The sequence below is a fragment of the Cyanistes caeruleus genome, chromosome 16 (genome assembly GCF_971803275.1).
Source record: "Cyanistes caeruleus chromosome 16, bCyaCae1.hap1.1, whole genome shotgun sequence".
In the NCBI taxonomy this organism is placed as follows: Eukaryota; Metazoa; Chordata; class Aves; order Passeriformes; family Paridae; genus Cyanistes; species Cyanistes caeruleus.
This window is the reverse complement of record NC_141716.1, coordinates 16,656,766-16,673,752: the sequence shown is the minus strand read 5'-3', so window position 1 is coordinate 16,673,752 and position 16,987 is coordinate 16,656,766. Positions and strand designations below refer to the sequence as shown.

General features: G+C 39.4%; 1 protein-coding gene across 8 annotated transcripts in view; it reads left to right on the top strand.

Moving 5' to 3' along the window:
* RALGAPB (Ral GTPase activating protein non-catalytic subunit beta) overlaps positions 1 to 16,987 on the top strand; it is a 63,427-nt gene that overhangs the window by 23,595 nt on the left and 22,845 nt on the right. For 4 of the 8 annotated variants that reach the window (XM_086853364.1, XM_086853360.1, XM_086853367.1 and 1 more), the window contains 9 exons: positions 4,106 to 4,307; positions 5,707 to 5,874; positions 6,637 to 6,751; positions 6,988 to 7,135; positions 9,905 to 9,969; positions 10,138 to 10,270; positions 12,199 to 12,332; positions 14,157 to 14,339; positions 16,398 to 16,549. In XM_086853364.1, the coding sequence (XP_086709490.1) occupies positions 4,106 to 4,307; positions 5,707 to 5,874; positions 6,637 to 6,751; positions 6,988 to 7,135; positions 9,905 to 9,969; positions 10,138 to 10,270; positions 12,199 to 12,332; positions 14,157 to 14,339; positions 16,398 to 16,549 (1,300 nt within the window). Of the gene's footprint in view, positions 1 to 2,326; positions 2,363 to 4,105; positions 4,308 to 5,706; positions 5,875 to 6,636; positions 6,752 to 6,987; positions 7,136 to 9,904; positions 9,970 to 10,137; positions 10,271 to 12,198; positions 12,333 to 14,156; positions 14,340 to 16,397; positions 16,550 to 16,987 lie in introns of all 8 variants that reach the window. The other 4 variants (XM_086853365.1, XM_086853361.1, XM_086853363.1 and 1 more) reach the window with 3 other exon arrangements.

The window sequence follows — 16,987 nt, the reverse complement described above, 5'->3', positions numbered from 1 at the left end:
TCCCAGGAACCTGGCTGTGTCATGTCCTGCTTTTTTAGCGATTTGGAAGATAGAATTAACTTGCGGGAATTTCGTCAAGTGTTTGCTGCCCTTGCAGGTTTCTCTCTCCTCTTCTGTCATGTGGCACAGTCTCAGTGAGAATCCTTACAATGTGATTACCAAAGAGAGATAAATGAGCTCAGTGCAGTGCCTACCAGGGGCCCTGTGGATGAGCTGTGGTCTCAATTCTAGTTCAGAATTTAGTTTGGTCCTTTTAAACAACTTCTGCTGACACACACGGCCAAACACATTGTCCTTGTCCTATCTTACAATGCACCTTTTCGATGAGCTCTAGGAAATAAAGAGCACATGGTCAAGGCTGATGTGAATGAGAACCCCTCTACCTTTCCTTTTTTCCTTGTCCTGGGATCTCATGTTTTACCTCTGGAACTCTCCAGAAATGAAGTAATGGAAAATGACGGGTGGAAAAAATGTCAAGTTTTTTGTAAGTCTTGAGGTTAAAGACCGTCTAAATGGATAGAAGGGTAACTGAACTTCAGTCTACATGACCCTGCCTTGCAGGGGAGGGCTGTCTATCTCCAGAGGTCACTTCAGCCTCAGCTTTCCTGATTCTGTCAGGTTAACTGCTGCCTCATGGATTTTCAATTTTCTTTCATCTCATGGGTGAATGTCTTGTACCAACTCTTAATTGGAAAACTGTAGGTATTCCACGTTTATGGTTGTTCTGGTTTTGTCTGTCTTTGGGAAGAGAGAATTGTTCTCTCTCAAGATTAGCTGGAAGTTGTCTGTATACACTTGGCTGCTGGTAGAGCAGTTGTCCTCTTTGCTCTTTGAGCTCTGTCCTTCAAGGTAATCTTGTGTCATTGTTTGGATTCTGAAAAAGAGCAATGATCTTGCCATCATTGGCATGATGCTCTTGGGCCTTGAGTGTCCTTATCAGGTTTTAGTTTCTGCACACAGACTTTAATGGTGAAGCTTTATGGCGGACAGCTGATAAACATCACTGTACTGTGGTGAGAAAGTAAAAATGGCCTGTTGGAAGATGCACAGATGGTTTGAAAGCAGCTGGATCCTGCTGGCATAGTTGTTAGATGGGTATGTGGCATTTATGTAGCTGATAGTGTGGGATAAATAGATCCCTATGACAGATAACACCTTCATAGGAAATTGGCTACAGAGCCTGCATGAGGTTAACCAAAGAATGACAGCTTGGGGTGTGTGTATCTGTGCTAGGGCAGATTCAGTGGCAGGATGTGTTTCAGACAGGCTTGGCCATACAGTGCATGCTACTGCTACCTACTGTCCTCAGCCTCTGAGAATTTGGAGAAGCTCACCAGCACCTTGTGCCACCATTTCAGCAACTGAATCTTTCAATCTGATGGTCTTATTCTCAATCCTTGTACCTAAAGGGTGCTGGCTCTGCAGTTTATAGCAGCTGAAGGAGACAGTTCAGGGGTTTGTTGGTATTGCCCAGGGGCTGTTGGCAGTGGAGGAGCCTTGAAGTATATCATTATCCTCACCTTTTCTGTCCCTACTGTCATTAACGTCCCATAAAATGTTTCTGGGGCTCTAGAAGCTAATTCTAAGCAGCCCTCTCTGGGGTTGTAGTGAGTGCTGCTGAGGGGCTTTTTAACAGGTTTGACCCTGCCTGTTCAAAGAAGTAGCTCTCCCCAGCTGATGGGTAGTTCCTGGCTGCTGGAGTTCTTACTCTCTTCTTTCTCTGGATGTTGTTTGAGGTGTTAATGTTTCTGGGAGTGTTCTACCTTTTGTTTCTGCTTTGGAAGATTGTTAGTGAAGCTGGTGGTCAGGGGAGGCATGCTCAGATATTCTGGTTGTTAGCAACTTGGCTTAGAGAAATGGGAGCTGTAATCCTGTTGGGAGCTCCTGGTTTGGAAGCAGGAGTACTGCTGTGAGGAGATTGCTGGTAAGTAACTTTCCCCCTGCAATACCCCAGTTCAGAGGAGCCTTAGGATAACCTGATGTATGCTCCATGTGCACTGTGACATGGGGATAGGTCTGTGAGCTGAGAATGGTTAGTACATTCTGTTAAAGAACTGGTGTATGTTGATATGAACAGCTCTAAATTTTAGTCGTATTTTGTAACTTTTTGTTCATTGTTTTGCATGGTACTTTCAAAACCATAATTTTGGACCTGTATGCCAGTTTCCTATGTGTTTAACGAGCTTGCTGTATCATAAAGCTTTTAATCTATTTTTTAAAAAGCTAAAAGCTTCTTAACTTATATTACAATTTCACCATCTTAAAAGTATTTTATAACTACTGCTGTCCTTTGATTTGTTTCCATTTTATTTCTATTATCTTGCAGCATCTTTTATCCAAATTCTTCTTTCTTATAAATCTTGTAAGTAGGAACCAGTAGCTTTTCCTTAATTGCGGTCATGCTTTTTTTTCCCATAATCCCATGTTTTATTTGTAAATTCATTCTCATTGTCTCTTGTAGCTTTTGCACTTTTACTTGAAAAAGACAAGTAATTTTTTTTGTGTGTGTTTTTGAATGGGGAGGATTGTTGGCAAAAGCAAATTAATCTGCCTGAATCAGTCCCATCTTTTCTGTATTTTATTCTGTGATCATGTCATGAATTTCAGGACTTTGCACTAACCATGTTTTTTTTACTTAAAGCTTATTTTACAGACCTAGTGTTTGATTTGTATGCATTGTGCATGTAGTGTTTTTTTCCAACTACAGTATATTGCTGGATAGCTTATTTAGGACAAAAAATGGCTCATGGGAAGATGCATAAAGATTTGTACTTATTTGCTACTTAACATCAATGAAAATTTATGAGGTAAATGTTGGTTAAATGATAAATTTGAGAACAAAAAATTAGGAGTAGGCACTTGTCATTAAGACATTTCCTTTAAAACAAAACAAAAAAGCATCCTATCTGTAAATTATCAGGTATTCCAGCTGCTAAAGGTTAACATGCCTTTGTTAGCAAGGCTGACTGTGAACCTGCAGTTCCCCAGTGTCCCAGAGCTGAGACAGAAGTTGCTTTCTTTTGCTGGTAGCAACTCATAGGTGTGATTATGGGAGCACACATTGTCTGCTGTTTGCTTTTGTAGTTTATAAAAGTTTTGGAAATCCATCTAATCTTAGCTAAAAACAAGAACACACTCTTTAAGATGTTAGTAATCCTAGAGCAAAGCTGTCCAAGGAAGAGGAAAAAAATTTGAAAAAAAATTCACATTGAGTACAGTATATATTTTGTTTTGGTAGCAATCCTGGAAGAAAGCATGGAGTCAACAGAGCGAGTGGTCTTGTATCCAAACAATGCTGACGTGTGAAAGAGAGACCAGAAATCTCTCCAGGAAGACTTGAATTGGATTGGAGTGGTGTGGACTGGCAGAACTGGCCTGTGGGGAGGGGGCACACAGCTGGGCAGAACCAGGTTAGGACCCTCTGAGAGGGTCATGGAGCTTCCTGTAGGATAGGGAGCAGGAGACAGCCAGGCCATGGTAGCTGCTGTTGGGAGGCTCTCTTATTTGGCAGTTTTAATGATCACATGAGGAGAGAGGGACCAAATTAGGAGAATGAGATTCCACAATCTTCCCTTTCTCATATGGGACCTTAAAATGTTTTGATTGTTTTTTTAATAACTATGTACAACAAAACTGGATCGAAGCTGCTTGGTGTTCAGGGCAGCATGAGATGAGATGAGTTGGCTGGCTGGAAGTTAAGCACTTCCTTGAAGGTCAATAGTAATAGCACCATCAAATTTTTTTGTTTGTTTTTTAAGGGAGCAAGGGAAAGTGGCATTTCATTTTTGTGGGGACAAGAGCCAGGTGAGGCAGATCCTTGCCCTTTCAGAGAGGGTAGGAAGCTAGTATTGGATATAAGTGCTCTCTTCCCAGCAAAAAGTTGGGACAGCCTCCAGGATATGAAGGTCAGTTGTTGTCATCCTTATGAAGAAAACAAGTTAGGTACACCCACAAATACTTCCTAAACAGAGGCACTGGCTCAAATACAGTGAACTAATAGCTTCATGTTAACTATTAAATTGGACTTGATCTTTGTGTCCAGGATCCCATGAGCCTATTCTGTACATTATCACGCACAGTGAAATGCTGTTTTTTCTCTTCCCAGCTATAGCGACGCAGGCTAGTGTGGAGTTCCGCCGGAAAGGATCCCAAATGTCCACAGACACTATGGCTTCCAACCCCATGTTTGATGCAAGTGAATTCCCAGACAACTATGAAGCAGGAAGGGCAGAGGCATGCGGGACACTGTGTAGGATATTTTGTAGCAAGAAGACTGGGGAGGAAATATTACCAGCTTACCTATCCCGGTACTAACCTATATTCCAGTTGCTTTATTGGTGTAACTTTAAGATACAGACAAATTCCCAGTGAATATCATTCACTTGCTGTGTGAATCCTGTGTTACCAGTTTAAAAACACGTAGCTGGCCTTCAGAGGCTGGAGGTGGGATTCTTGGCTAAGCCCAGCACTGTCTTCCTCTCACATTTTCATGATGCAGCTTTTCACTGTGTTTTCTTCAAGTTTCAGTTGAAGGAGAGTACCTTAAAGTGCCTCCAGCTGGAAGGAAAATTTTCTTTGGCAGTTTCTTGCCTCCTACATTTTTATTTTTGTTTAATTTGTCACTGAAATTAATCACATTCACATGGAAAAAATGAGCGTGCAGGCATAAGACTTTGTACACTTTATTAGACTACAAAGGTTCTTGTGTTGTCAAATACCATAAAATTTGATTTCGTTTTTTGTAGGTTTTTTTCACCCTCTGAATATTGAAGTATAGTAGTATCCCATTATTTGAAACAGTTGTGTTTGAACTACCTCTGTGTTCAGTTTTATTTCTGAGAAAATAAAGCAGTTTTGCCTGTTGTAGTATACCTTTTTCACAAATTTTTGTTATGTAAAATAGCAAATGCTAGAGGCAGAGAATCAGTTTTAAATCAATGATTCTCAAACTGTTCAGGTACATATGTCCCAGATGGCATTAAAACTTCCCAGAAGACTGAACAATTTTATTTGTTGAATGTTGTAGTATTTTTTGTATAGATAGTTCATATTTCTTTTGGCCAGTCAGTGGGACTCCTTTATGTCTCCTAGACTTTTGAAACAATTAAGAGGGCCTACATGTTCTCTAACAAGAGGCTGCAAAAGAAGCTAACTGCTCTAGGGTGATGGACAGCTGGGTTTCTGCCCTGGCTTTTTCATTTGAAGTGGTTATGGTAGTTATGATTGGTCTCGTTTTCCAAATTGCTGATCAGTGTGTCTTGTCCTGATATCCTGTTCCTTGTCCTATCCACTGCCTCCCCCAAGATTTCACAGTCTTTTTCTCGTATTGGGGAGTTAAAATAAAGGTCTTGCTCCCACCCTTACTTGGAGAGTAGTGGAGAGCAGGCAATCAATTGTTAGTAACCAGCTAGTTGTGCTTACTCAGCTCTCAGTCTGGGTGTTGCAACAAGTCAAAGATTTCAGTAAAACTGTGCTACAGTGGCTTTTCATAATGCAATACCTGTCATTTGTGAGAGTTTATTAAGCTGGTCAGCTGTGCTTGCCTGTGCTCAAGTAATGCAGGGGAACACTTATATCAATGTTTCCTATCTCTGTTTTTGAAACTTACTCTATTTTATATAGACAAGGTCAAATAGTGGCTGCAGAATCATGTGGGATTCTGATGATTTTATGTGCAAATAATTAAATCTTATCTTTCTTTGTCAGATTTTACATGCTTTTAATTCAGGGTTTGCAGATAGCAGATTTCGTTTGCCACCCTGTTCTTGCCAGTGTTATTCTAAACTCCCCTCCTCTGTTCTGCTGTGACCTGAAAGGCATTGATGTTGTGGTTCCCTACTTCATTTCGGCTCTGGAAACTATTTTACCTGACAGGTAAATTACCATTTCCATATAGACATCATCAGAGATGTTGGGAGGTGTTTTTTTGTCATTCCTGTGTAATTTCACCAAAGGAATTCTGCAATGTGGGGCCCACAGTGTTTGTGTATTTGATGGTGATAATAGCAACACTGTGTAAGCTCAAATTTTCAGTTTTATTTAATGCAATTTTCTTTAAAGTAATAATAGTGCTTATTTTAAATTAAATATGTGAGTTGTTTGCTCCCTACTCATTGATGCAAAGCAGTGCCTTTAAGAATAGGAAAATATATTGAAATATGTAAAAAACATATTGAAAGCCTATTGATTTTAAAGTAAATTTTCACAAGATACTCATTAGTGGCTGTTGTTGCAGTGTATTCAATAAGTAATCCTACGCATCATTAAATGGAAAAGTTGATAATTTAGACTGATGAAATTGGAGTAGGTTCTGATCAGAGCTTTATAGACACCTATGTTTTGCTAAGTTAGGCACTTAATAGTAGTCTTCTGCATGCCTTCTTTAATGTCTGTGTTATATCTTGGTATGGTGTTTCATTTTGATGTTAGGCATTTAAACAAAAAGCGTTATTTATCTCCTGGGCTTAAATCTGAGCTGCTCCTTCTTTTGGATAGGTCCTAGACAGAAACAGCTACATTGCATACTCCAGATTACTTAAGGCCATTGGGTGGATGTATATTTAATATTAACTTAGTTCCATTCGGCTCCAGATTCTTGTGAAAAATTGATTAACTGTCTGATGCTTTGATTTGCAGAGAACTCTCAAAGTTTAAAATCTATGTAAACCCCACAGAGCTAAGAAGAGCTTCCATTAACATCTTGCTATCTCTGTTGCCTCTCCCTCATCATTTTGGAACAATAAAGTCTGAGGTAGTACATTTATCACTATGTTTTGCATTCTATTTTTCTTTCCCTGGGAGTGGTATTTGGATGGGTTGTGGGTTGTACTGGGTGTTTTCTTTAGCACTGGAACTCTTCCAGTGAACATGAATCAGGAAGACCATATTACAAGGTGTCAGTAGCAATGTGTGCTGTGAATGTTGACTTTTGAAACCCTGCTGACATGATCATTAATTGATACTGAAATAAGTGTATTTTTTCTTTAGGTTGTCCTGGAAGGGAAATTCAGCAATGATGACAGCTCAGCATATGATAAACCAGTAACATTCCTGTCCTTGAAGCTGAGGCTTGTGAATATCCTTATAGGAGCTTTGCAAACGGAAACTGATCCCAACAACACTCAGATGATACTAGGTTATTTCAGCTTTCTTATTTATTAATTGTATTATAGAAATGTCTGTCTTAATCTGTCATAGGATAATATGGTTATTAGTGATGTCTTGCTTTGCAAGAAGAAGGTTTAAATTCCTGGCAGGTTGTCATATGTGTAATCTCCATTATACTATGAAAACATCATAAAAAGCCTCACATTTTTGTTAATCTCTCTTTATGTGGAGTAATACTTGAAAAGTAGAGGCAAAAGTAAAGCACATTCTAGCACAGAAAGTCAATCATAACTTGAAATGGATGTAGGTAAAAAATGTCAAAATTTTAGGAAGGATTCCTGACTAATGAATTCCAGAGAAAACCATAGGTTTTGGCACAGTTAAGCCTAATAAACATATTGACATACTGGTGACTGGTGGTCCAGCATTGGCAAAATACAGGTGACATTTGTTTAGCAGTGTGTAAATCCTCAGACAAAATCCAAAAGTTTTGGAATAGCATTTGTAAAACTGTTCTTTGAAGCAGTGAGTGGATTAATATTATGCTGAATACTCAGAAAGGAAGTAGAAGATGAAAACTTCTAATGAAAACATAATCTGTCAAGTTAAATATGTTTTCACGTAAGTACAAAGGTACATGCCTATTATTCCTACTTGTCCCCCCTTATTCTTCTCTATTTAGAAATGCTTTTTCAACATGATGGTGTTCTTGCCCTTACCACTTTCCTTTAGTCTGTTTAAAAATGCAACAGTCTTGTGGTGTGAGAGTGGTGTCTGCCTCATTCTGGGAGGCAGGCAATTTACCTGGTTAACGGGGGAGGGCAAGAAAATGATACATAGTTAAGGGAAGGGAAACAAATCCAAGTGTGCAAAGACTTTTGGAAGGTTACCTTGCAATAGTTCAAGCAGTTTATTTTCTCACAGAAGACTAGAGTGGGAATAATATGAAAGAATAATTTGCACCCAGTGCTGGTGAAGCGGTGGAGATTTCTGTGGTTTCCAAGCGAGACCCTCAGAGCATTTGTGCACTTGAGGTTGTCCCACCTCCAGTTCTGTGTCTGACACCTCAGGGTGATGCTTTATTAAATCCCACTCCTGTCATCCCATGCCCCTCCACACCAAATTGGTCTGCAGCCAGCTGGGTAGGTGCTCTACCTTGAATGGCTTTTCTACTGGGAATTATAATTCCCATTGTAGTCCCTGGTAGTTCACTTGCCCTGTATTCCTCCTCTTAAGCTCCTGTTTCCATATATGAAGTTATTTCCTGCTGGCTTTAGCTGCAGGGGATTCATGAATCCCAAGTTCATCAGAAATTCTCACATGTGCTATCAGCTTCTCAACAAAAGTGGGGTTTGTTGTTCATCTGCCAATAAATGCTTGGCAGCAAGTGGTGCATTTCATAGAATTACAGAGTAGTGTAGGTTGGAAGAGACCTTAAAGCTCATATCATTCCACCCTGCTATTCCACCCCAGTTCCCTGGGTAGGGACACCTTCCACTAGACCAGATTGTTCCAAGCCCTGTCCAGCCTGGCCTTATACCCTTCCAGGGATGGGGCAACCACAGCTTCTTTGGGCAACCTGTGTCAGGGCCTTCCCACCCTCACAAAGAAGAATTTCTTCCCACCATCCCACCTCACTTTGCCCTCTCTGTGTGAAAACATTCCCCCTTGTCCTTTCATTTCCTTTCATAGGGTAAGTTGTGTTTTCCTAAATGTTTGTTGATGAATGAAGCAGGCGAAGGAGGCAGAAAAATTAAAACTGAAGCCACCAAATGTGCCAGTGTCAGCCAGTTTCAGGTCCATGTCCTTATTGATTCTTCCCTCCTCGTCTGGAGGTGATGCTGCCAAGCAGGTACAGGCTGTTCACTCTAGTTTAGCTAAGACACATCAGCAGTTTTGATTTAAGTGAGTTAAAACTTTTCTGAGGTTGAAGAGAGAGCTCTGTCCTGGCTAGCTTGGATACAATGGGGTTGGTGACCCCTGCAGTTAAGAGCTTCAGCTTTTTGAATACAGTATTTTGGGTGCTGATGGGAATTAGAGAATGGAAAGTGAGAGGCTGGGGAGAACTTCTAGGCAGAGGGAATTTCAGTGTATCCCACCTTAGATTATGAACTCATCTTCTCATAAATTTTCTTAAACATAACCTGAGTTTTAAAATGAGCACAGTCTGGTGTGAGACAAAGAAGCACTCCAGCCTTTCTGTGAAGCCAAAATCCTTCTAAACTGAGGAATTTGACAGACCTATCACAGAACAGTTGGGGCTGGAGGAGACCTCTGGATGTCATTCAGTCTAACTCCCTACCAAGGCCGAGTCACCAGAAGCGGGAACCTGTCTAGGTGGGTTTTGAATGTCTTCAGAGAGGGAGATTACATGACCTCCCTGGGCAGTCTGTTTCAGTGTGCTGCCACCCTCCATGGAAGGAAGATTTTCCTCGTGTTGAGGTAGAACTTCTTGTAATTTAGTTTGTGCATCCTTGTCCTGTTGCTGGATACCACTAAACAGTCTGGCACCGTCCTCTGGACACCCACCCTTGAGATATTGATAAGTAACAATGAGATCCCCTCTCAGTCTTTTCTAAACTGTGTTCAAAGTGTTTTAACATAGCTGAAAGCATTCTCTGTCTCAGCTTTCATTTTCTTCAAATGGCTAAGCTCAAAGCAAGTCCTGTGTTTTAATAAGAGATTTTATAAAACAGGACTGCAAACCTCTTACATTACTCCTTCTATGCTGCTTTGTAATTTTTAGTAGTGAATTCTACTGTAGTTCATAATTACCTTCTCCCATCTGACTCTGCAGGTGCAATGTTAAATATTGTTCAGGATTCAGCACTGCTAGAAGCCATTGGCTGTCAGATGGAAACAGTGAGTATTTTTTGTTTATGAAGTTACTTCTTCAGAAAGAATGCATTCCTCACTTTACCTGTTACTGAAAGGGTTTCAGGTAGCATCTTGAGGTTTGATTTTTTGTATCTGAGAGCATGGGGAACTTAGAAATTTTCTCATCTCTCTAAACTGCCTTTCACTTTGCAGAATGGTGGTGAAAACAACCTCTTCAAAAGCCACAGTCGCACTAACAGTGGCATTAGCACTGCAAGTGGTGGCAGCACAGAGCCCACGACACCTGACAGTGAGCGGCCAGCACAGGCCCTCCTGAGGGATTATGGTAAGGATAGCTCTTTGGAAAATCCTGTCGTGTTTGCCAGGTTGATGTTTTCTGGGTTTTGCTGTTTTAGTTTTGGCTAATGCATTAATGAGCCCAGTTGTTTGAAACCAGGGGAATAGCCCAGCTGTGTGCTGCAAGTCTGCACTCACAAGTGGTTGTCTTACCCCTACTAAAGGACTCTTTAACATTTTCATTTAACAAAATCAGAATGTAAAAGCTTATGAAAAAGGTGTTTGCAAACTTTTAACTTGCGTTTTCAAGACACTTAGTTCCTGTCAACAAGAATGAGATACATGTACACCAAGTGTAAATTAATCACTTCATTCATTTTGATAGCATTCCAAATGCTTGCCGGACCTTTGCAGCACATTTTCTTAAACATTTAAAGAACACTTCGGGGGCCCTGGGTTTTATAGGGCAAGTAAGCAGAATGCTTTTGATGTGTCATATGTTATAACAATATAATTTAGTAATTAACTTTACTTTGCTATGTCTTGTACTGTACCTTTTTGACTCTCTGTAGTAAAATCCATGTTCTAAATCTGTGTGTGGTAAGCTGTTGACTGTTACGATCCTGCAATTTCATTTACTCCTTTGGTCTTCAGTTTAACTGATGTTGGCCAATTAAATGTGAGAACAAATCACGTTAGTTATATTGTAGCCTAGACTGACAATTCTGTCATCACCAACCAAAAATGTTTGGTGGTGATTTTTTTAATCTAATTCTGTAAATAGCAAGAGGAGGGAGATGATCAGGAAAGGCTTTAGTATATTCTAGGGATTCATATAAACATGTTGGTGCTTTCCCTACAGGATGTGCTAGTTTTCTGCACACCATTTGAATTGTGTGTTTATGTGGATTTTAATTGACAAATATTTGTAAAAATATTCATTTGTAAGATTTAAAAAATACTCTAAATATTTGAATTACAGAGTCTTCTTACCATGACATAACTTGAAATATGTTTTTGTAGTATATTCATTTTATTGGATTTTTAACATTTCCTGTGCAGAGAAGGTAAGGTTGTAAAGAGCTTATGCAAAGAATTTGTGTTTCCACTGGATGCTTCAAACAATAGAAAATTGAAAACAAGATGGTCTCTTGTTACAGTTTAGCCATAGTAAACTCCTGAATCTGCTCCTGATGTGACATTGGACATAGTTCTTTAATGTTAAATAAGATATTTTAAATTTTGGGAAGGATATGCTTTATCTGTCATAGTTCTCATGTCTCTTTATAACTAGTCATTGAGCAGTTTTTTATTTCTGACATTAATTTGCACACTTCAATTTTAACCAATACAGATAGTATTTATGTTTTGTAGTATTTTGAAGTGAGAAGAACTGATACTAAAAACATTTTCTATTTTTGAGTTAAAGGTTCAAGGAAACAGAAGGTTAAGATAATTGTTTCTCTAGCACTGATTCTTTCATTATCTGTGTCTATTGAACTAGTGCAGCTTTTGATAAACATTAGGTGTGGAAAGAACGGTTAACTTCTGACACAGATATCTGAAATTACGTATGCTCCTTAGTTCTTCAATACAACTACTGACATTTAATATACATTTCCAATGCCTATATTTTCCAGAATCTAAAAGACATAACATGACAGATAATTTGAGTACAATAGCAAAACTTGAAGCTGGCTGTTCTGTTGCTGAAATGCAGCAGAGCTCTGAGATCTTTCAAAATGTCTTAAAAAAAATTAAATTGAGCTAGCTAGTCTGAATGGGTTTGTATAATGCCTGGAGAATATGTGAGGGAGTTAGCCTGTGCAAAAGGCATCAACCCAGTTTTGAGATGTTTAGGGTTTATTTTATGTCTGTATTGTGGCTGCTTTGCCTTGTGCCTGTGCTTTGCTTTTTGTCACTAATGCTTAGTTATTTTCCCTCCCTGTGGTGTGTGGTTTTGGGGTTATATCCTAGCTCTTCATACAGATACAGCTGCTGGATTGCTGATCCGCAGCATTCACCTGGTAACCCAAAGGCTCAACTCCCAGTGGAGGCAGGACATGAGTATCTCTCTGGCTGCCCTGGAGCTGCTCTCTGGACTGGCAAAGGTGAGACTTGGTGTGCTATGGCCCCTTCTCACAGGGTGGTTGTAGTCCTGCCTGGGTGAAAGTCATGCCACTTCTGTGCCTGAGTTTGTCAGCAACTATTCTGTTTGGAAATGAAAAACAGGCAGCACTGCTGTTGTAGGTAGTTTTTTCCAATGTAAGTGCACTGTGGCTCAAAGGACATGTGGCCTGGGAATGCCTCTTAGCTGCAACTTCTGTTGTACCACTTTTCCCCTTCCTTCTCATCTTGGAAATAACTTCTAGAGCTTGACAAAATGTAGTGTATTGCTAATATGAAGTGTTGCCTTCTTCAGAGCTTTATCTGCACATAGTTCTTCATTCAACACAAATAACAATTAAAGCTGCTAGCTGGGGGAGAAGAGTTGTTGAGATGCAAAATTCCCCTTTCTGCCTAGAAAGTGATCTCACTTTTCAATGGTGAACAATTCTGTCAGTTCTCAGAAATGGCCAGCTATTGGCCAAGTCTCAAGCCTTAACTTCTTTGGGTGTTCCTCCCTTTTTCTTAAATTCCAATCCATTACATTAAACCAGGGTCTTCTTGGTTTGATTTTTTTTTTTTTCTTGCAGGGTCATGGGAATGTGAAAATAAAGTTTTTTCAAATATCTTTTCAAATGCATCCCCAGGTTAATGTTAAATATTGTAGTCTTTATATAATTCTCATGCAACCAAAGTAATTTTTGCCCTAGAATATCTTTCCCCTTTACAACAAAGTGGTTAAAAAGAGATTACTTCTTACTGCAGAAATACTGTGGGGACTTGTTCTGCTTTGTGTCTTTGGCTTTGTCCCAAAGCCTTTCTCAAGTAGGGGCTGCCCTGTCATGTGTCTGTTCAGCACCAAGTTATTAGTGGGACTTAGAAAAGTCTAAAATCTTGTTTCCCACAGGACTGCTGATTCACAAACCTGCCTTTCATAAGCTCATCTTGAGGGGACTCTCTTTGCTGTAGATCTTGAGCTTCTGAAGAATGTTCTAGCTAAATCTTGGGGCTCTGAATTTTCACTGCCATTTGTGGAGTATAGCTGCCAGGTTTCAATGCTGGCACCAGCAAGTCCATCCACCTTCCTGCTTGGATAAGCATGGTGACATGCTACAGAGTAGAAAAATCCATCTGTTCCTGTGCTGGGTAACAAGCTGTGAATAGGAGAGAAGAGAAATTCAGTTCTTTAGCCTTACAATTCAAATACTCATGGCTTATTATGATGTTTCCTGACCTTCTTGCCTGGGAGCCTTGCTCTCTGCAGCCCTGAGCTGGGAAAGAAGAAGAGAGGGGTGTTTGCAGTGAGTTTGGGGGAAGAGCTTGTGCATTTTCTGTCAGTCTGCTTGTCCAAGGATGGCTTTTTAGTTCCTTTTACCAGTGGTGAAAGTTCCTGTGCTGAGAGTATGTCTAGGGGAAAGTTACTTGAGCAGAGTGAAGCCCTATGGAAGGGAGATTTGGCAGTGAGTGGGTTCTTGGAGATACAAAATGGGTTACTAGAGCTGAAGAAGAGACATTTGTGGAAAAAAAAAATACTTCAATACTTGAAGTTCAGGTTACATTTGGTTTCTTACCAAGCCACACTGGTACCACTCCTGCTCTGTGAAATCAAGGCATGCAATTTGGTCACACCTCAGTGCAGCATTTATTTTTAGTTTCCATGTCTATCACTGTTAAATAATTTTACCTGCAATTTTAAACTGTAATCAAAAAAGAGCTCAACTGTTTATTGCTGTTGCTTAAAATTGCATTTAGAAATGTTTTCAAAAACTGTATTTTTTCTCAAAGATTTTTGTGGAGGAATTCTCACCCTGTCGTCCTTGTTGATGCAGGTGAAGGTGGTGGTGGATCCCTCGGATCGGAAGCGCGCGATCAGCTCTGTGTGCAGCTACATCGTCTACCAGTGCAGCCGCCCGGCTCCACTGCACTCCCGGGACCTGCACTCCATGATCGTGGCAGCTTTCCAGTGCCTCTGTGTCTGGCTCACAGAGCACCCCGACATGCTGGATGAGAAGGTCAGAGTCTCCAGTGGATAGATTTTGAATGCTGCATCTAAAGTGGTTTTTGTGCCCAACCTGTATCTGTTCTTGATACTTTAAAATAGTGTGGTTTGCTTAGTTTTTTTAATTTCAAAAATGGGTTCTATGCAAAATGCTTCTGAACTTTAATCCCTGATATTTATTCACCAATGCAGTTTTTTGCTTTAAAATTACCTTTATAGTTATAGGAATGTCTCAGTCTTTCTTCTCGCTCTGCAAAACTGGAAAAAAAAAAACAAACCAAAAGAGAAATATAGAAGTTAATGGGGTTAACCCATGGCTACCTGCTGTAGATAGCCATGACTTTCCTCATTTCTCAAGTCTTACCTGACTAAAGCAGTTTCTAGGTTTAGCAGAATTCCTTTGATACAAATATTTCGATAATCAGAGTTTGTTTTACCAATTTTCTAGAAACTGAGCAAAACACAGTTCAATATAAGGTGGAATTTACTTGGGAAGCTTGAGAAGAGCAGGAAATGAGAGACATGTTTTCATTTGCCTTCTCTGCTGCTTAAGAAAAAATGAAAAAATTGAATGCCCATTTTCATTGTTAGTCTTTTTCACAGTCAACTTAGTAATCTTTCTGAGTTTTTATAGATAATACATATGTATGTATTACATAATATTTTTCTATCTTTTTAGATAGAACATTACATATATTTATAGTTTGTTTATTCTGTATATATAAATATCTATTAAATTAATAAAACAATATATATTATATATTATATAAATTAATAAATTATTTATGTGTAGATATATGTATTTATATATATATTTTAAAAAAAGAAGACTGAAAACCCACAGGCGGAAGTTTAAATAAAGATTCTTTCTGCATGTGTTTTCAAGTACTGGCATGGCAGTAGGTGACTGATAGGATAGGTTCCCTGGATGTGGTACAGATTGTGTTTAGTCAGTTGCATAATGCTTTATTCCATTTCATTATGGTCTTCTTTAATTTCAATTACCACTATAAGGAGATAGTGTTACATACTGTGTGCATTATGTACTGGACACTGAGTAGGTTATTCCTGAGTCACCATAGTCAGATGAGAACCTTTGCCTGCATTTGTAAGTATTAAAAAAGCAGCTTTCCAGGTGTTTCCTCTTACATTTGCTTTAAAATTCACCTGTTGTATTTCTGCTCTGTAAACTCTTGCTGCAATTCTTTGTGGCCAGTCTTTTCAGCTCAGTGCTGGTTAATTTGGCTCTGTTAGAAAACTTTGTTTTTTCTCTTTACCTTTTATTCTATATCAACAACAAATATAAGGAAGGACAAAGGCCAAGACATAGAATGCTGTCTAGTTTCTGGTTGCACAACCTGACCAAGCATGGTCAGTTTTAATCACTTATTTATTCTGGAGTAGTCTGTTATTCTGTAGCACAAGCCATGAGATCTGAACTTTTTTTAGCAATCTGAATATTTTCAATGGGTTCTGCACAGCACTGGTGTGTCATATCTACAGTTCTACTGAGTGTTGGCCTCTCCTGTAATAGATTTTACAATGTACTTTTAGAATGTTCTTATTTTTTTCTTGGTGAATTAAATACTGTGGTGTATTTTCCTAATGAAAGATGTTGGCAATTGAAAAATTTGGAAAAGGATTTCTTGCTGTTTTCCAGATGAGTTAATTCTTAATGTGCTTAGAACTTTAAACTTCTTTAAAGAGTCCCAGAAATGCAGTTATCTCTTTAAGTATGTTTACGTTTTTCAGTTGCATTCATAATAGTCCTCTTGACAATTTGGTATGTGTGCAATAAAGTATATTGTGTGTTTTTATTGATTCAGAGCACTTTTTACCATTAGAATATAAGTAGATAATAGAAGTACACACGTATAAGCAGAAAAAAATACCAGTTCTGTAGCAAATAGGATCTTATTTTAACAGTGTTGGAGTAATCTTCTGCCTTTAAATAGTGAGCTCATATTACCAGCAGTGTTTTTTTTTTCCTTAATGATATATCACTGTTTCCCTGAGGTTTTGGATATGTTTATCCAAGTGCTTCTGCTTCAAGGTGGTTCTTGTGTTTTAGGATTGTTTAAAAGAAGTACTGGAAATTGTGGAACTGGGCATTTCAGGGAGTAAATCCAAAAACAGTGAACAGGAGGTCAAGTACAAAGGAGATAAGGAGCCAAACCCTGCATCCATGCGAGTGAAGGATGCTGCTGAAGCTACACTAACATGGTATGTAATTTGTCAGAGCATCTTTAATGCTCAGTATTGTCTTGTCTGAGAGTGTTTAATAGGCAGCTGGAAGCTGGTGATCTCTGATGTAAAAAGAGTGTTTGAGAAGTTAGGCAGAAGTTCCTTCTATTTGCCCTTTCAGCAGGGCTGTGCTCTGTCTTAAATCTCCCCTGCCCCTTGAAGATGTTAACAGAAAATGGATCACTTTGGTCACTGTTTTACCGTCCTGCTTCCTCTCTTCCTTGTACAGCAAAACCCAGACCCTCCTCCAGCCCTGGTGTTCTGTTCCTGGCTAGGCCTTTCTGCAGACAGTAATTCCCTCTCTCACTATCCCAGTGATCCCATCTTCCCATTTCTTCTTCTCCTCAGCCTGACAACATACGCTATCCCCACTCTGGTTAGAAAACTGACAGACTGTGTGACAGCAGGGAATGGCAC